A 20,930-nucleotide genomic window follows, 5' to 3' on the forward strand; every position below is an offset into this window, starting at 1 on the left:
AATTGATATCTTAAGAGATAACTCAAAAGGCAGCTCAACATGGCTGAAGGCCACTTCATGGATACTAAAATGCCCCAAAATAAAGTGGAAATGCTGGATTTCAAGTGCTGAGACATTGCAGTGGCGGGGGGGGGGGGGGGGGGGGGGGGGGGGGTGGGGTGGGGGGAGCCCTGAGCCAGTGAGGCTACCATTAAGGTGGGAATAAAATAAAATGTAACCTGTCTTCAGCTAGAAGCCATGCAAGATTGATGGTATATATCTCTGGGGAGACAGCCCTTGGTGCAGACACTTACTAATATTCTTCATGTAGAGGTGAAAGGGCATCCAACAATAAAGCATCAAGTTGAAGGCTTTTGCCTTTCCTGCTGAATGCTGTAAGTCTACTTCTATTCTGGCTTCATTCAAGTAGGAAAATTGCCTGTGAACCAACTAACTTTCATATTATACTGTTATTCCCTATTTCATATCACTATTAAGCTAATTTGTATTGTGCATTATTAATTATATTATGGAACAGACCGTATTCTCCTACATTAAAAAAAAAAAAAATGGCAAAGGAAACACAGAGAACAGAGTCCAGGATTGGAGGTAAGCCTGGTGATTAGGGACACAAGTTAAATCAGAGTAAGAATCACCTGAAGATTTCTTAAAACTATACATACAGAGGTATTTTTTTAATATATATATTTTTAACATTTATTTTTGAGAGACAGAGACAGAGCCTGAGTGGGGGAGGGGCAGAAAGAGGGAGACACAGAATCTGAAGCAGGCTCCAGGCTCTGAGCTGGCAGCACAGAGCCTGACACAGGGCTCAAATTCACAAACTGTGAGATCATGACCTGAGCTGATGTTGGATGCCTAACCGATTGAGCCACCCAGGCACCCCTCAGAGGTATTTTTAAAGGAATGAAACCTAATCTGCAGGATTGAGTCCTGGGCATGTTTTGCTTTGTACTTATTTATATTCTCCAGCAAATGATTCAAGTGCTCATCAATATTTGAGTCTCTCTACTTAAATGTTTTTAATAACTTCTCTTTAGAATTAGAATCAAATATAAATACCTGAGCAGAGATAATAAGACTTCTGCTATCAAAACTCCTCTCTCATTTGGCTGTTCATGCCACAAGCCTCTTTTCAGCTCACAAAAGGTACTACCACTGTCCCCATTAAATAGGACCGTTCACAGGTTGTTCCCAACTGCATGGTTGGCTTCCCTTCATCATCAGGTCTCAATCAACAATCACTTCAGAAAAGCTATTCCTGCCGATCCTGTTTAAAACTATGCACTTTACACTCTATCCCAGCAAAGCGTTGCTCTTCTTCTTCCCAATTTTGGAATATTTATTAATTTTCTCATTTGTTATTCCATTAGTTTCTTACCCCTAAGCTTCCTTAGCGGCAGAAGTAATCTCTAAGTTCATTTACCATAAGTAATCTCTAAGTTCATTTACCATTACATAACAAACCCCATTCAAGAAACAAAACAGATGAACATATGGGAAGGGAGAAAAAAAGAGGAGAGGGAAACAAACCACGAGAGACTCTTAACGACAGAGAACAAACTAAGGGGTGACGGAGGGAGCTGGGTGGGGGATGGACTAGATGGGTGATAGGTATTAAAGAGGGTACTTGTTATGATGAGCACTGGGTGTAGTATGCAAGTGATGAATCACACTGAATTCTACTTCCAAAACCAATATTGCACTGTATGTTCACTAAAATTTAAATAAAAAGTAAAAGATATATAAATAAATAACCCCAAATACACAATAAATGTTACTCATTTAATTCCCATAACTACATAATCACTAACAGATATGTGTATCTGTTTCTAATCTTTTATTTATTTATTATCTTTTTGATATTTATTTATTTTGGTAGAGGGAGAAGGTGAGCAAGGGAGGGGCAGAGAGAGAGGGAAACAGAGAGAATCCCAAGCAGGCTCTGCACTGACAGATGCAGGGCTCGAACCCACGAACTATAAGATGATGATCTGAGCAGAAATCAAGAGTCGGACACTTAACCTACTAAGCCACACAGGTGCCCCTCTAATCTTTTAAAATGTACTACAATAGGGGTGCCTGGCTGGCTCAGTTGGTGGAGCATGTGACTCTTGATCTCAGAGTTGTGAATTTGAGACCCATGTCGGGAATAGAGTTTACTTAAAAAAAAAGTACAATGATTTACTTCTCTCTGCTAGAGTTTATACTATTATCAATGCTACATTTGCTCAAATTTTTGTTTCTTCATACCTCTTCTAGGTGCTCCTTCCCATTCCTACATACCCAAAGCAATTTTTGTACTTCCTAGAAAACTATCTCAAATATTTAAAAAAAAAATGTTTTTTTAATGTTTATTTATTTCTGAGACAGAGAGAGACAGAGCATGAGTGGGGAGAGGGGCAGACAGAGAGGGAGACACAGAATCTGAAGCAGGCTCCAGGCTCTGAGTTGTCAGCACAGAGCACAATGCGAGACTCAAACTCACAAACCGTGAGATCATGACCTGAGCTGAAGTCGGGGTCAGGGCTCAACCGACTGAGCCACCCAGGCGCCCCTCAAATATTTTTTAATCACACTAACAGTGAAAGGCTTATGAATTCCTGAACAAAAAGGCATGGGCAGATATTGAGTATAACAGAATGACTGTCAAATATGGAATGGTACCTGGGATCACCTGAGTGCAAAAGAGTAAAAAATAAAGGCTATGTTGGATAAAGGTCCAAAGATAGTGATCCAGATGGGGGACTTGCATGAGACAATCTAAATGTTGAATGAAGTAAGCAAAGATATGGGGAGATGTGGGATAGGAGAGATAAGAAACTTTTTTTCTGTGACTACAGTACAAATCTATAAAACTGCTGGAATGGCTCAAACAAAAGTCTGATCACTGTGAACCAAAATAAGAAATAATACAATCATAAAACCAAGAGACATCTTCACACTTCAAGTTAAAAAAAAACAAAACCCTTTACCAAGTAAAGAAAATTGTAGACTATCTAGAAAATAATATTGAAAATACTAGATTACCAAGAATCTACAAAATATACTATAGATCTTAGAAGAATTCATCAATGCATTTAAATTCTTAGAATAAAGAAAAGAAATATGAGTATCCCAGTCAAAAGTTAGAAAAAGAACAAAAAAGTATACGAAGGAACTCAGAGGAGGAAATACAATAAAAGCAAAATTTCATTGATTAGATAACAGAAAAAAAAAGAAATTAACACAAATTAAAAACCTAGGTTGTTTGAAAAAAGTCAGTGAAACCTATTAACCATTTGCTAAAAAAAAATTAAAAAAATGAAGCCACTCAAACAAAGTAAAAAACAGCAACTAGGTATTCAGGAACAACTCACCATGGGTGTCTCTCATTTTTGCACATCGTGCAAGAAGTATTAACTGCCTTTGTTCTGGACTATCTTTTAAAGAATGTTTGTATAACCAACAACCTTGGAAGGTAGGGATAGTATTTCTCTCTGGATCAATAGGCAGGTTTGCTAACTGTTCAATATAATAAAGGTAGTATCTCCCTCAGAGCAAAGGTCACTCATGCTTATTGCCCATTATTAAAGATTTGGGTTCTCTACCTTCAGGGTTCTTCTCTTATTATGCAGCTCACTGCATGTTCAAGTATCCTTCTAGACCCATGCACATCACTCCCATGGGGTTTGTGGGCAAAATAGGAATGATGCAAATATGTTGATGTTCATGCCATTTGTTGTGCCGTTTTATTGTTGAGCAATAAAATCCTCATCTTTGGTTTAGGACTCTTGTATCTTTTGCCAGCATCCATGACACTGCAGCAGGCTAACTTGTTAGCTTGCATGTAGGGTAAAATTGCAGATGCTTCACAGTTCTTGACACTAACAAATAATTAACAAAACAGAATATTTTGAAAATCATAAGGAACTACCATGCCAATAAAGGGTAATTTTCTTTTAAAAATGTTTTAAGTTTTTATTTATGTATTTGAGAGAGAGAGAGAGAGAGACAGCATGAACAGGGGAGGAGCAGAGAGAGGGAGAGAAAGAATATCAAGCAGGCTCTGCCCTGTGACATGGGGCTCAAACCCACAAACTGCGAGATCATGACCTGAGCCAAAATCAAGAGCTCAACACTCAACCAACTGAGTCACTCAGGTGCCCCTAAAGGATAATTTTCTAAGGAAATATAAAGCAATCAAAGACCTAAAAACTACTCTGAAGATTATAAAAACTTTAGAAAGCACAGAGCCCAATTATAAAATGGCCCAGAACATTACAAAAAAGAATACATTCCAAGTTATTTTAAAGTGAGTTTAAAAATGAAACAAAAACCTAGTAAACTATATGTCAATATCACTTACAAAAATTCATTCAAAAACACCTACAGCACATGAAAGAAAATACAGAACTAATTGTGGCTTATTTTAGGAATGCAAGGGCAGTTCAATACTAGGAAATCTAAAATAATTTATCATATTAATTATTCTAAGGATAAAAAATCATATAATTGTTTCTACAGACACTGGAAAGGTATCTCACATAATTCAGCACTCATTCCTTATTTTTAAAGCACTCAAAATAACAGGAATGTATAGTTACTTCCTTAACATGATAAAATATATTTCTTCATCAGAAAGCCAGATTTAGCTTAGTGAGGAAACACTGGGGACATGAAGAGACTTTGAAACTATTCTTTTTTCTTTTTAAAGTAGGTTTCCATAATTTGGCTATTGTTGAATGGATAAAGAAATTGTGGTTTATATACACAATGGAATACTACGTGGCAATGAGAAAGAATGAAATATGGCAGCGTGGATGGAACTGGAGAGTGTTAGGCTAAGTAAAATAAGTCATACGGAGAAAGACAGATACCATATGTTTTCACTCTTATGTGGATCCTGAGCAACTTAACAGAAGACCATGGGGGAGGGGAAGGAAAAAAAAAAAAAAAACGGTTAGAGAGGGAGGGAGCCAAAACGTAAGAGACTCTTAAAAACTGAGAACTGAGGGTTGATGGGGGGTGTGGGGGGGGTGATGGGTATTGAGGAGGGCACCTGTTGGGATGAGCCCTGGGTGTTGTATGGAAACCAATTTGACAATAAATTTCATATTTAAAATAAATAAATAAATAAATAAAATTAAAAATTAAAAAAAAAGTCATGTGCCTTAACTTTGGATAATCATCCTAATCATCCTGGCCTTCTTGCTTTTCCTCAAACACAAAACTTCCAACTCCCAACCCAAGGCTGTTACATTTGCTGTTCTATCAGAACTTTTTTTTTTTTAATGTTTGTTTATTTTTGAGAGAGGGTGAAAGAGAGACAGAGCGTAAGTGGTGGAGGGGCAAAGAGAGAGAGGAAGAGTCAGAATCCGAAGCAGGCTCTAGGCTCTGAGTTGTTAGCACAGAGCCTGACGTGACGTGGGGCTCGAACTCACAACTGTGAGATCATGACCTGAACCAAAGTCAGATGCCGAACTGACTGAGCCACCCAGATGCCCCTAGATCTGCTTTTGCTTTAGATATTCCTATAACCTGAGTTCTTTTTCATGTCTCCACTCAACTATTGCCTCCTCAAAAAGCCTAACCAGCCTAAAATAAACCTGTCTACGCCTGCTAATTTCTATTCCCTTACTCTTCTCACTTTTTTAAGCTTGAGAGAGACAGAGCACATGCACACAGGCGGGGGAGGGGAGGGGAGAGAGAGAATCCTAAGCAGGCTCTGTGCTGTCAGTGCAGAGCCTGATGCACGGCTCCATCTCCAGAGTGAGACACTTAACCGACTGAGTCTCCCAAGAGCCCCTCACTTTTCTTAATAATACTTGTCACCACCTAATATTATTTATTCATTTACTTGTTTACTTAATGTCCTACTCCTGTTAAAACATAAACTGACTGCTGGAACCTATCATTCTTGTTCACAATTGTTCCACTGGTGTCCAGCACAGTGCTAGATTGGGTACTCAATGAACGAATACATTTTTAGGCAACCAAAGACATTTAAACTAATCAAAACAGAACCTGGAAAGAAACTGGATCCTATATAGATAGATATTGCTATGCACTGAACTGTGTCCTTCCAAAGTTATACACTAAAGCCCTAACCAGCCAATGTGACTGTATTCGGCAATAGTGCTTTTAGAGGTAATTAAGGTTAAATGAAGTCATCAGGCTCCTAATCCAATAGGACTGGTGGCCTTGTTAAGAGATCTGTCTCTCTCTCTCTCTCTGGCATATGAGGACAATATGAGAAGGGATGATCTGCAAGCCGGGAAGACAGCCCTTACTGGAGCACCCAAATGCTAATCTCAGATTTCCAGCCTCCACAACTATAGGAAAGCAAGTTTCTGTTGTTTAAATCACCCCATCTATTGTATTTTGTTATGGCAGCTCAAGTTAATATAACGGATTCAGATATAAATGAATTATAATCACTGATCATAAAAAAGAGTAGCCCCTCTCTTTGTTTAAATCTTTTACTCATCATCCCTAATGGGACATTTTTGTTTACTTCTTAGTTTAAAATAACTGTAGATTCTTAGGAGGCTACAAAGAAATAACAGCAAAGTCTCACGCAACCTTCACCCAGCCTCTCTCAATGTTAACATCTTACATAACCATAGAATAATAGTCAAACCAAGAATTAACACTGGTATAATCCATAGAGCTCATTTAGATTTCACCAGTTATACACGCCCTTGTGTGTATGTAGAGTTGACCCCTGAATAATGCAGGGTTAGGGATGCCAACTCCCCATGCAATTGAAAATCTGAGTAAACTTTGACTCCCCAGAAACAACTAATAGCCTAGTGTTGACCAGAAGCCTTACTGATACAGTAAACATTTGATTAACACATATTTTATATGTGATAGTATATACTGTATTCTTACGATAAAGTGAGCTAGAAAATGTTAAGAGAAACATAAAGAAGAAAAACATGGAAGAGACAATCCATTTATAGTATTGTACTATATTTATTGGAAAAAATCCATGTATAAGTGGACCCACACAGTTCAAATGCATATTGTTCAAGGCTCAACTGTACATGGTCCTATGCAATTTAAAAATTTTATCATGTAGGGTGGGTGCCTGGGTGGCACAGTCAGTTAAATGTCTGCCTTCAACTCAGGTCATGACCTCATAGTTTGTGAGTTGGAGCCCCGTGTCGGGTTCTCTGCTGTCCTCGGAGAGTCTGCTTCAGATCCTTTGTCCCCCTCTCTCTTTGCCCCTTCCCCACCACCCACCAATAAAAAAAAGAAAAAAAAAAAAAAACTTAAAAAATTTATCATAAACTTGAATAATTACCATCACAAACAAGATACTCACTGTACCATAACCACAAGACTCCCTTGTGTTATTCCTTTATGGCCCTAAACACCCCTTCACTTTTCTATATCCTAACCCTTGGCAATGATTAATTCATTTTCATCTCTACAATTTAAAAAAAATTTTTTTAAATGTTTATTCATATTTATTTTTGACAGAGAGAGACAAAGCATGAGTGGGGGAGGGGCAGAGAGAGAGGAAGACACAGAATCAGAAGCAGGCTCCAGACTCTGAGCTGTCAGCACAGAGCCTGACATGGGGCTTGAACTCACAGAACACGAGATCATGACCTGAGCCGAAGTTGGACGCTCAACCGACTGAGCCACCCAGGCGCCCCTCTACAATTTTGATATTTCATAAATGTTACATTCTTTACCCATTGAGCCAGCCAGGTACCCTTCATAAATGTTACATAATTAAGGTCATGTGGTATATAACTTTTTGTGATTGGTTTTTCTCACTCAGCATAATTACCTTGAGATTCACAATTACCTTGAGGTTCACTTAAGCTATCGTGTCTATCAATAGTTTCTTTCTTTTTATTGCTGAGCATTATTCCATGGTATAGATGTAACTTTTACCCATTCTTATTTGGGTTATCATTATGGTGTTGAATTGTAGTATATGTTGTTCCTTTGTTGGATATGTTTTCTTGCTATTTTCTCTCAGTCTGTGACTTATCTATTTTTATTGGTATAATTTTTTTACTGGTATATTAAAGTTTTCAATTTGGATAAGGTCTGATTTGTCAATTTTTTATTTTTATGGTTATTGCCTTTACCTAAGAAGCCTTTGCTTACTACTAAGTCATTCTCCTAGTTTTCCTCTAAAAGCTTTATATTTAGCTTTCATACATTTTTTAAAGGTGATTTTTAATTTTTTCTACTAATTCCTACACCCAACATGGGGCTCAAACCCCAAGATCAAGAGTCACATGCTTCTCCAACTGAACTAGCCAGGCACCCCTAGCTTTCATATTTTTTATATAAAATTCATATTTAGTTTTAAAACTTTTTCTTTTTTATATTTAACTTTTTTTGAGAGAGACAGTGAGCGAGCATGTGAAATTTGGGGAGGGAAAGAGAATTTCAAGCAGGCTCCACACTCAGCACAAACAATGATGTGGGGTTCAATCCCACGACCCTGGGATCATGACCTGAGCTGAAATCAATGGTCAGATGCTCAACCGACTGAGCCATCTGGCACCCGTATAGTTAACTTCTATATCTGGCTTTTCTTTAAAAAAATTTTTTTTAACATTTATTTATTTTTGAGAGACAGAGAGAGACAGAGCATGAGCAGAGGAGGGGCAGAGAGAGAGGGAGACACAGAATCCAAAGCAGGTTCCAGGCTCCAAGCTGTCAGCACAGAGCCCGACATGGGGCTCGAACCCACAAACCATGAGATCATGACCTGAGCTGAAGTCCTGAGCTGAAGTTGGACGCTTAACCAACAGAGCCACCCAGGCACCCCTATATCTGGCTTTTTATATTTTTTATGTTTAGTTTTTATATTTAAGTCTAAAATGCATCCTAAATTAATTTTTTTAAGTTTATTTCTTTATTTTGAGAGAGAGAGAGTGCATGAGCTGGGAAGGAACAGAGAGAGATGGAGACAGAGAAACACAAGCAGGCCCTGTGCTGTCAGCACACAGCCTGATGCAGGGCTCAAACTCAAAACTGTGAGATCATGACCTGAACTGAAATCAAGAGTCAGACGCTTAATAGACTGAGCCACCCAGGCACCCCCATCTTAAATTAATTTTTGAATGAAGTAGAGGTCAAGACTGGTTTTCCCGGTTATTCCAGCACCATTTGTTGAAAAAAAAATTTCCTTTCCTCAAAAGGAAAAAAATAAATGGTCTTTTAAGTATGTGTAAGTTCCACCTCTAGGATCTCTGTTCTGTCCTGTTTGTTGATCTAATACTTATCTTCTACTTATACCTTATCTAATACTCAATGTCTTGATTACCATAGTTATATAATACATCTTGAAGTATCTTGAAGTCATGTAGTCTAAGTCCTATAACATATTCTTCCTTTTCCAAGATTACTTTAGAAATGCTAAGTCCATTGTTTTGCCATATAGATTTTGGAATCAGATTCTTAAAATCTATAAAATTGACATTTTAACAATACTGAGTTTTCTCATCCCCAAAAAGGTCTCTCTTCATTTCAGGTCTTTCTCTTAGGAATGTTCCATGACTTTTAGCATAGAGGTCTTACATGTTTTATCAAATTTATTCCTTAGTATTTTTGTTGACACTATTGTAAACTGACTTAATTTGCTTGCAATTTTTTAATTGACTTAATTTTCCTTACTTTCCTAATTTTTTCACTACCAGTATATAAAAATATAATTGATTTTTGTATATTAACCTTGCATCCTGTGATCTGTGATCATTTATTACTTTGAGTACTTGTTTTGATTCGTTAGGATTTTCTATGTACATAATCATGCAATCTCCAAAGAGAGTTTAACTTCTTTTTTATTTTATGTCTCTTATTTTTCTTGTTGTATTGCAATGCTAGGACCTTCAATACAGTGTTAAGCAGATATGGGAAACGTAGGCACTCTTGTCTTGCTCCCAATCTTAGGGGGGAATTCTTTAATCAAGTATGATGAAGTTTATAATGTAGTAAATTTTTTTTAGCAGTATTTTTTGAGGAAGCTCCCTTCAGTTTTTGGTTTCCTGAAAATTTTTATCATGAATGGATGTTGAATTTTGTTATATACTATTTTTACATCTATGGACACGATCACATGGTTTCCCTCATTTCTGTTAATACAGCGAATTACACATAATTTTTTTTACATTAATTCTAGAATGTTAAACCAACCTTGCATTCCTGGAATAAACTGTACTTGATCATTTTTATATATTACTGAATATGACTTACTAATATTTTCTTATGATTTTACATCTATGTTCATGAAGGATAATAAGTCTGCAATTTTTCCCCCGTTTAGTGATTTCCTTGTCAGGACACACTGTAACATTTATGCTATTCTCAGAAAACGAGTTGAGAGCTCTTTCCTCTTATGAAGGAATTTGTTAACATTGCTGGTATTTCTTCCTTAAATATTTAATAGAATTCACCAGTGAAGCCATGTGGGCCTGGTGTTTTCTTTGTGGAAAGATTTATGATTATGAATTAAATTATTTTAATAGATATAAAGTTACTTGTATTTTTTTTCTTGTGTCAGTTCTGGTAATTACGTTTTTCAAGGAATTTTTCCATTTCACTTAAGATGTCCATTTTATTGGCATAAAATTATTCATGGCATTCTTTTATTATTCTTTTAATGGCTATAGGATGTGAAGCAATAACTCTGTTACTCTTTCATTCCTAGTGTTAAAAACTGATGTTGTGTTTCTTTTTTTCTTTTTTTTAGAACATGTGTTGCCAAAGTGAGCACTTTTTTTCTAAATGAGTCAAGCTAGGTATTTACCAATTTTGTTGATCTTTTCAAGAAATCAACTTTTGGCTTTATTAATTTTCTTCTACTTTTTCTATCTTGTTGATTTCACCTCATATTTATTATCTTCTTTTTTTCTTCCATTGAGAATATCTGCTCTCTTTGTAGTAGGAGAAAAATATGAGAGATGAGAAGAGTTGTAATACAGGTCAACAGGCAGCTCCTTTGGAGTCTAGTCTTAAAAGATTTTCATTTGGGAGCGCCTGGATGGCTCAGTTCGTTAAGCGTCCGACTTCAGCTCAGGTCATGATCTCATGGTTCATGAGTTTGAGCCCCATGTTGGGCTCTGTGCTGACAGCTCAGAGCCTGGAGCTTGCTTTGGATTTTGTGTCGCCCTCTCTCTCTGCCCTCCCCTGCTTGCACTCTGTCTCTCTCTTTCTCTCTCAAAAATAAATAAACATTAAAAAAAAAAAAGATTTTAATTTGTTTCCCAGGTCTCAGGCCTTTTCTCCATAGGCCATGGGCTCTCAAAGAGAGACTTCCAACAACCTCTCAAGGCTAACAGGTTTAGCTATTACCTGTAGTAATTAATTCCCCATCCTGCTCAGCCCTCACTCACCAGGGTAGTGTCTTCTGGTCCCTTCCCTTATAACCATCCAGGGCTCCTTCCCTTCATCCAATAAGGTAATCACATCTGGTTTAGAAATGGAAGGTTCTGCTTAAAAGGTAATGTGACATGAAACTGTAAGTCCAAAAGTCAGGTTCAAATTTGGTTAAATTTGTCATTAATTACAGATCAAAATGGTACTTTATAGAGCCTAAGAGCGAAGAAATGCAAGGGAGTTGAAGAACACTCATATTAGGGTAACCTTAGGAACAGATGGTTAAGAACAGGCCTTAATATAATTTAAACTCATACAAACTCTCTTGAGAGGCAGTAAGAACCTGGATCCAGAATGCCTGAATTCAAATCCTGCCTTTGTTGCTGTGTTACCTCAGCAAATTATTAACCTCTTATACCTAAGTTTTCTCATCTGAAATGAGGATAATGATAGTAGATTTCTTACAGAGTTGTGATAATTAATTAATAATGCACAATACTAAGAATAGTATCTAAGCACAAGTATATGCAGTTATATGTATATATACATATAATATGTGAGTGTATTAACTTTTTTATCATTATCAGTTTGCTGAAAGGAGAGTTATCTTCCTGACACATCTTCTGATCCTTTATAGGATTATCCATTCAATGTTAAGTGCAAAGTTCTTAGATTTTAAATTTCAACCACAAAGCATGTAGAACTGAATACCTCTGTTATAAGAAACAGAATGCATTTACTTGAAGTTTGTGAATCCATTTCGTGCTGTATAAGCTCTACAGGCTCCCCTGGTTTTTAGACAGACTCAAAACCCCTGTGTTTAGGTATTCTTCTTGCAGGTGGATTAGGAAAGAGTGTTGAGCATTTGAATCAAATCTGGGCTCAAATATAATATAAAATCTGATTTCTTGGATAATGCTTCTGTTGTAAGCAATCCAGAATTCAAACCCAGTCCCTTGGATATCAGTGAAACAAGGAAATTACAGAGACTGGAGAAAATATGAAGGATATAGCAGGATGAAAGCAATGAAGTGGCCTATTTCCAAACTAACAAAGCTGAAACCATTCCTTTGGAACACAGAGAAAAAAAATATCTTGTTTCTCAAATCATAGTCCTGAAATTGGCAGAAGAGAAAGCCAACATAATTTGGGATAAATAGCCTTACCTAGTGAGATGAAATTACTATAATTCTCCCACATCACATCCCTATATAAGTCTCTTTGAGCCGAGTCCAGGAATTCCCATTCTTCCTGTGAGAAGTCTATGGCCACATCCCTGAATGTCACTGAACCCTGAAAAAAAAACAAACAGAAACAAAAAACACCTCATGTATTACCTGTGAAAATAAATGAAATATTTCTTAAAAGAAAAGACGACTTAAAAGATCGAGGACTGCAATGCAGAGAAGGGGCCACATAACAAGCAAATAGGGTAGGGCTAAAAATGTATGTATAGGGAACAGTAAGAAAATTGGTATCACTGAAGCACAGTGCTGCGTGTCTTGAATAGTCCTGTGGTTGAAGATAAGATTAATTTTCTACCCCAAAATATCTGGAAATGAATAAAATGACCCAAAAAAGTCCCAATTAAATGAAACCATATACACAAGCCTTCAGCAAGCTATGTGTCTCCACCACAAATTCATGGAAAATATGTCTTCCACCTTCTTTGCCCTTTAATGATCATGAAAAAAATATTGATAAAAACTGCTCCCAAACGTACAATAATACCTCTTCTAAGAAAACAGACTCAAGTTAATCATAAAGTCAGATTTTCCCTAGAAGGACCAATTCTTTTTTTTTTTTACATGTTTTTATTTATTTTTGAGACAGAGAGAGACAGAGCATGAGCAGCTGAGGGGCAGAGAGAGAGGGAGACACAGAATCTGAAGCAGGCTCCAGGCTCTGAGCTGTCAGCACAGAGCCCAATGCAGGGCTCGAACTCATGGAGTGTGAGATCATGACCTGAGCTAAAGCTGGACGCTCAACCGACTGAGCCACCCAGGCGCCCCAAGGACCAATTCTTTAGTAAACTTTAAAATAATTGCTACATGCCAGTCCACATTTTTAATATATCAGATTCAACCACTCTCTTTTCCTATTCAGATATTTTATTTCAATACAATTTCAAAAATCTTCCTCAGCTCTCACAGCCTACATTGTCTATTACTTATGCACCTAGATGACCTTACTCTTTATCATCTACCACCCCTCACCGAACACCCTTCCTCATACCTAGTTAGAGGACACTGAACCATGATGATATCACCCTGGACCAGTGTTTTCACTAAGGCATGATTTTACTCCCCAGAAGACAACTGACCATGTATGGAGACAGTTTTGGTCGTCACGACTGGGGGGAAAGGGTGTGAGTGTTACAGGCATCTAGTTGGTAAAGGCCAGGGATACTCTGAGACATCCCACAATGTAAAAGACAGCCCCCACAATAAAAGATTCTCTGGCTCAAAATATTAATAGTCCCAAGGTTGAGAAACCTTGCTCTAAACCAGTACATCCTATAAAACTACACAAGGAACTTTGCTCCTGGTATTCTTCTCTCAGGGTTTACAGGAGATGATTCTTGATCTCTCTATTCGCAGTTCTGCTGATTACTTCCGAATCACAGGCACTGGCGAGGGAGAGATCCCTTGCCCTAATCAGCATGAGGTGGCTCAATACCGGATGCTGGACAGATGAGATTGACAGCATTTATTAGACATGTATACTCACAGCCCGGGGTAGGAGGGCACCACACATCATGCAGGGCCACACAGGGGTTGCACTCAGGAATGGAGTGAACAAGCAGGGTCTGTGGGAGGCAGGCTTTGTAGTAAAAAGAGGGTAAGGTGTCCCTGATTCCCACAGAATGTGACTGGCTTGTCTGAATAATTCTGTGCGCTGGCAGGAAGGTGAAACCCTTTACAGTGAGAACCAGGAAGGGTTTAGGTCATCTGCCTGATAGGAAAACTAGCTGTGGGGAGTCTTTTCTGCTCTGACAAGAGCAGGGAACTCACATTTAGGCCTCTGGAGCCCTGATAAAGGTATCAGGTCGGCACATGAAATGTTATGCCTTACAATACAAGGCCCCAATTACAGCCCTTACCTAATCCACCCAATCCGAAAAGCCTTTCATACCATAAGATCTCAACACATACAGAGACTGAGACCAATCAATACTAAGCCTCATCATATGTACTTGGAAAACAAGTCTGTGGAGAAATCTGGAGTTTTCCCTGTAAACAAATAGGACCAAATTCTCTTTCATCAAACCACAGATCTTCAGAGAAAATTCAAAACAAGGATCTCTCACTTAATACCAATAACCCATCCCTGAATATCAGACATTCTAATACTACATCATCAAACAGGTGCCTATTTTCCCATCACTTAGAAGCAAAGAATTACACTGCATTATAAATCAATTCCAAGTCTCCAACTAGCCTCCATTTCCCTCCAGTATAGAATTATAGTACACATGGGTTACTGAGCACACATCTTTTGTATTTTGTCTCTTTTACTGAATTCACTTTTCTCACTTGCTTTGTTTCTTTCCCCACAATTTCTTCAATACTTTCCCAACTTTTTAGAAACTCATTTTATACTACACAGGGGCTACATGTTAAGTGCGCTATGAAAATGCATTTCTAACAAGAACATAACAACAGGATGTCTCACACTCAGTATGCTGTTCTGACACCTCCTTTATCACCAGCAGCACCAGATACACACATCCTCTTTAATGATATCTGTATGCATCTCAAAACATCTGCAGATGGTTCTAACAGTCTAGCAACTATGTTTGAAATATAACGAGACTCTCCCACACATTATTTTTCGTTAAAAAAAAGGCGGCACTGAACTATATAATTTCACTTACACAAAGTTCTAAAAATGGCAAATTCATTTACGGTGTTAGAAGTCAGGACAGTGGTTGTATCTGAGCTGGGTGGGTAGGGAGTGACTGAAAGAGGGGGCATCTGAGGTACTTGTAATATTCTCTTTCTCAACCTGAGTGCTGACAGCATAGATGTGCTCAATTTATGATAATTCATTCAGCTACACACTTATGATTCATGCACTTTCCTCTATGTATGTTATATGCCAATAAAAAGTTCAAAAAACTTTGAAACGATGTCAAATTGTGTATTGGGGACACAAATTTTTCCTACATAAAACCAGACAAAAAATCATTGTATTCAGAGAAATAAACTTACTCTGAAGTTTAAATATTAAAATCAAAAGCTGTTTATTGGGAAATGTTAACAAGGGGACATTCTGCAGAGAATGCCTGCATTTTTCTCAAGGCATTTCACTTTTGCTTGCTCATGGCTCTTGACAGATTTTGTAGTAGCTAGGAGACAGTTCACATCAGTGGAAAAAATGGAAGGGCATATAGATAGGACACTGGGCTGTCGGTCCCCAATCCTCACAGGAATGACAGCACGTTCTTGGATGGAGTTCTGTTAAATAAGAAGTTTCAAGATAAGGAACAAGTATGTACACATGACCTAGAAATTAACAATATTTCAAAAAGGAAAAAAAAAACAACATAACTTACATGGGCCATGGTTTCAAAATGCAAGAACTGGTCAGTCCTTTTCAAGATTTCCCTTCGGAGAACCGCAGAGTCCAGATAAGCCAGATCTGGAAGACAAAGAGGCCATGAAAGCAAATGTACCTCAGAGATTCCAAAAGGACTTAATGTGAGCTTTTTTCTTTTCCACTCCTACTTCCTAACTACTCCCCACTACTCTACTCACTCTGATCCCATACCCACAAAACCTGGAGGAGAGTAGAAGTCTGAAGAAATCCAAGCCCTGAAGGAACCCAGCTGAACAATAATGGATTTGATGTAAAAGCCCAAATACTTCTGAGGACTTGTGACCAGTTTCCTATCTAGTAATGTGGATCTGGTCCTGACATCGGACTCCTCCTCCCTCCAGTACAAATTTTCAGGGCTGAGAAAACGCGATACCATCCATATACGGCCTCTTGAGCCCTCCAGGATCCTGTCTGAACTTCCTAAATACGAAGACTGAAAACCACAGACTGAGCCTGGCAGCTGCTACCACTGTAAAACTGCACTGGCCTTTCCCCAGCCAAGACACTCACTACTCTGTTTCCCAATCAAGACCTCTCATACCATGACAGCCTGTGCACGTTCCCCCTCTCTTTCAGTATCCAAGGTGGAGACAAGGGGATCCCTGATCACTGCAGTCAGTCAACCACCACCACTCATTGAGAACTGTTACATGCTGGGTGCTTTATATACATCACCTGATGACCCTCAGCACTGCTCTGCAATGTATTCTCATCTCTCAAGAGATCAGGAAACTAATGCTCAAGGGAGAAATCGTTTGCCCAAAGTCACAGCTATTAAGTGGCAAAGCTTTGTTTTGAGCCCACATTTCTCTAACTAAAACACTACCTTTCAACTTTAGGTTTTTGCCTCTCAAGACTAGATTTCTATTTCATTGAGAGGAACCTGACCAAGGGCAATTCAATAAAAAATAGAAATAACCTTTCAAAAGATATTAAACCTCACTACTAATTACGAAGATGTATATAAAGCAAAAAAAATTTATTTTTACAGTGACATGACTGGAAGGTCTAAAAGACTGATGATGTCCCTTATTAGCAAGGTCATGAGAAAATGGACACTACCTTGGCCCAAATTTAGAACTATGTGAGGCAGCATTTAAATGTTATAACTATATAAACCCTGTGAACCAGTTCCCAGAGCTTCACTTGAGACTACAGGAACTACTCCTAGAGTTCCTGGGTGGCTCAGGTGGTTGAGCGTCTGACTTCGGCTCAGGTCATGATCTCATGGTTCATGAGTTTGAGTCCCGCATCGGGCTCTGCGCTGGCAGTGTGGAGCCTGCCTAGGATTGGGCACCTGGGTGGCTCAGTCAGTTAAGCATTCAACTTCGGCACAGGTCATTATCTCACAGTTTCGTGAATTCGAGCCCCATGTTGGGCTTTGTGCTGACAGCGTGGAGCCTGGAGCCTGCTTCGAATTCTGTGTATCCCTCACTCTCTGCTCCTCCCCCGCTTGCACTCTCTCTCTCTTAAATATAAATAAACATTACCCAAAAAATAAAGGAACTACTCACACATGTACATGAAGATGCCTGCAGAGATATGCTGACAGATAAGGTTTACAATGAATAAAAGCTGAAAAGAATCTAACTGGGAAAATTATTAAACAGTAGTGCATCTACACCACTGAAAACTAGGCAAATATTAAAAAGTGATGATGTTGGGTGCCTGGGTGGCTCAGTCGGTTAAGCGTCCGACTTTGGCTCAGGTCATGATCTCGGGGTCTGTGAGTTTGAGCCCTGCATCGGGCTCTGTGCTGACAGCCTGGAGCCTGCTTCAGATTCTGTCTCCCTCTCTCTCTGCCCTTCCCCGGCTCATGCTCTGTCTCTCTCTCTGTCAAAAATAAACCTTAAAAAAATTTTTTTTAAAGTGATAATGTTGCCCTAATTTTGATGAAATGGGTGAAACCAGTGTGTTTACAAAAAAATCCCAACATCTGTAGTATTACACTATTTTGACAGAAAAAATCACATGTATGCCTAGGAGAAACAGTTAAAATGTTTACAGTTAAGAGCCAGCAACACACACCACCACATTAAACATATTAAAGCACATAAATACTTCAAATAAGGAAAAGATTTTCTCATTTCAAGGTTTTCTTTCAGTCTTCTGTTGACCTGAGGAAAAAAAAAACTCAGGATATTCTAAGAACAGCTGTTTTTCCTGAGTGACTTCTTTTTTACTTCACCTTTTAATTCATGAACCAAGTCTATGACTGAATTTGCCCATGTATGCTGGAGTACTATCTAGACATCAATGGTAAAAAGTCCCTGACTGATGTATTTTAAGTACTGACAGCTGTCTCATCACTGCTTCCTTTCATATCTTAGAAATGACTTCATTTTGCTTCTGAGCCAATCCACTAGGCTAAGATGCCTATGAAGCCTCCAACAACTATTGTATTTCCTTGCCCTACTAGTCTGACTTTGCATAAATCATCATTAAAATAAAAACTGTGAGACATTAACTATACTGGAATCAAAATAAAATTAAAAAAAAAAAACCTATGTGACAAATCTTTTTTTTATAAATTCTTTTTTTTCATGTTTCAGTTGTTTTTTTAAGTTTGTTTATTTTTGAGGAAGAAGGGGGGAGAGAGAGAGAGAGACAGCACAAGCAGGAGAGACACAGAATTCGAAGCAGACTCCAGGCTCTGAGCTGTTAGCACTGAGCCCAACTCGGGGCTGAAAGCCACACACCATGAGACCATGACCTGAACCAAAGTCAGACACTCAACCAAATGAGCCACCCAGCGCCCCAGCATAAATCTTACTGTAGGAAATCCATTACCTCCAGACCTCATAGCTTCAGTATAATCTGGACAAAACTTGATGATTCTTGCTGTCATCAGATTAATATCTCTTCCTTCAATCATGAAAGGTTACCGAGTGAGGCAGGAAGAATTTTTTTAAGTATGCATAATGATGAGACTTGGCATACTGTTATAATTACTAAAATGGGCTTTGGTGTGACACTTCCAGGATATAAATCTCAGCTCTGATAGTTATTAACTGTGTGATCTTGGACATGTTACTTAACTTTTCAGCCTTAGTCGCCTCCTATAAAAAAAAAAGTTGATAATTATAAATTCTATCTCAAAGGGTTATTATAAGAATTAAATAAGACACTACATATAAGAAAGCACTTAAAGTAGCAAATAAACATTAAATAAAAGTCAGCTATAGCACTGAAGATGAAGAATACTATATACTCTTCTTTCCCTAATTATTAAAGAAAATTATCTTCTGCTCTTTTCTTCTTCCATGAAAAATTTGAGCTTCTCAGCCTTGCTCTTTCTTACAATGCTAGCTAATAAATTTCAAACTTCATATTGATAAGCAATTCCTCTTGATTAACAACAATTTACAAAAGGGAGTATGTGGATGGATGAAGCAAATGTGAAAAAAATGGAATTACAACATAATAGTAACTATTAAATCTACTGAACACTTTTTATGTGTCAAGCATTATCTGAGGACTTTATTTTTTATTTTTGTAATTTTTATTTATTTTTGAGAGAGAGAGACAGAGTGCGAGTGGGGGAGGGGCAGAGAGAGAGACGGAGACACAGAATTTTTTTTAAACGTCTCATCCGAGCTGTCAGCACAGACCCTGATGAGGGGCTGGAACTCACGAACTGATGATGACCTGAGCCGAAGTTGGACGCCCAAAGACTGAGCCACCCAAGTGCCCCCTTAGGACTTTATATATATTAATTCACCTATTCAAAGCAATCCTATACAGTAGGTTCTGTCATTATCCTCTTAAAGATGAAAGAACTGTAGCACAAAGAAATGAAATAAATTACTCCGATTCACCCAGCTCTGACAGTTTTAGGACTAGAACACTGGTAATTTAGTACCATAACTAAACTGCCTCTCATAAAACCACATAAATATATGGCCTGAAACAACTCATGTTGTCAAAAACTTCAAACCATTTCTCAAATTTCTACCAGCATCTTCTATTCCCTTCCCTTGTTAACACAGTACTCTCCCTTAAAAACCCTGTCACATTGCAACTCCTTACAAGCCTCAAAAGCAGAAAACCCTGTCACCGATTAAACCATCTCCAAACTTTCCCTGCTTGTGAATTCAGGGCAGAGGTGAAGATCAAAGACACCTAGCATATGATTCCAACTGAACTGTAATCCTCTCAACAAATCAAAGCCTAAAATAAAGCTCTGCAGTTGGCCTCCCTTCAGGAGGTTTACTTGCAAGCCATTTAAATGATTAGAAAGCAACAGCTCACAGGAGGAATTAAATGACTGCCAAATGTTCATGTGAATACCCACAGGAGAGGAGGCAGGAAGTAACCTCATCACCCCTATCATTCACTGGGAAAGAAGAGCAAAGCTCCAGGTCTACGGATAGGGTATTTCCCGTGTTAAAGCCTAACCAGTTAAAGACTACCCGGAACAAGCCTGTACAGTCCAACAAAATCAGATTTATTGATTTAAGAGAGGGAGGAAATTCCACAGGATGGGTTGGAATGCAATGGAGGAGGAGAAGAAAAGCTCTTTTGTAAAGGGTTGAGTTCCAACTGAAGGACTTTGAAGAGAATGTATGGGAAGCGGGGAACAATTCTAGAATGGTTGCAGTTTCTGAGGTAAGACTAGGAAAGGCTGGGATTAATTGGAGACTAAGTGCTATCTTGAAGGGAGGGTAGTTTAGCAATTGGGTATCTCCAGTAATAAAAATAAAAAATAGCAAAGCAAGTGTGGAGCTTCACTGGTAAAACAGCTGTAATCTCTCAAAGAGGGAGTTGTGATCGCATTTTACAGTTGCTGCATGAAATAATAATTTCTATTTTGCAGCTGGCTTTATCTGTCTCCTGTCTCCCGGCCTGATTAATGCAAATGCTTTTTCTCTTTTCAGTCCGCACTGATTTTTATTCTTTCTCAGGAGACTCAAAGGTTTTAAACCATGCACAGAAAAATAAAAGTTACATTTCACGGAACAAAGAAATACAAATTCGTCCTGATATACTTTAGA

General features: G+C 38.2%; 1 protein-coding gene across 3 annotated transcripts in view; it reads right to left on the reverse strand.

Moving 5' to 3' along the window:
- ZFP14 (ZFP14 zinc finger protein) overlaps positions 1-20,930 on the reverse strand; it is a 66,410-nt gene that overhangs the window by 5,622 nt on the left and 39,858 nt on the right. Inside the window, exons 1-4 of one of the 3 annotated variants that reach the window (XM_019423073.2) lie at positions 18,727-19,462; positions 15,893-15,978; positions 12,501-12,627; positions 11,352-11,447 (exon numbers count right to left, since the gene is read on the reverse strand). The exons of 1 other annotated variant lie outside the window; for it this stretch is intronic. In XM_019423073.2, coding sequence (XP_019278618.1) covers positions 11,352-11,447; positions 12,501-12,627; positions 15,893-15,978; positions 18,727-18,811 — 394 coding nt within the window. In that variant the 5' untranslated portion in view covers positions 18,812-19,462. Of the gene's footprint in view, positions 1-11,351; positions 11,448-12,500; positions 12,628-15,892; positions 15,979-18,726; positions 19,463-20,930 lie in introns of those variants that run through there. One more of the 3 variants, XM_019423076.2, reaches the window with a different exon arrangement.

Source organism: Panthera pardus, unplaced genomic scaffold (genome assembly GCF_024362965.1).
Source record: "Panthera pardus isolate Hobbes unplaced genomic scaffold, ASM2436296v1 HiC_scaffold_18, whole genome shotgun sequence".
In the NCBI taxonomy this organism is placed as follows: Eukaryota; Metazoa; Chordata; class Mammalia; order Carnivora; family Felidae; genus Panthera; species Panthera pardus.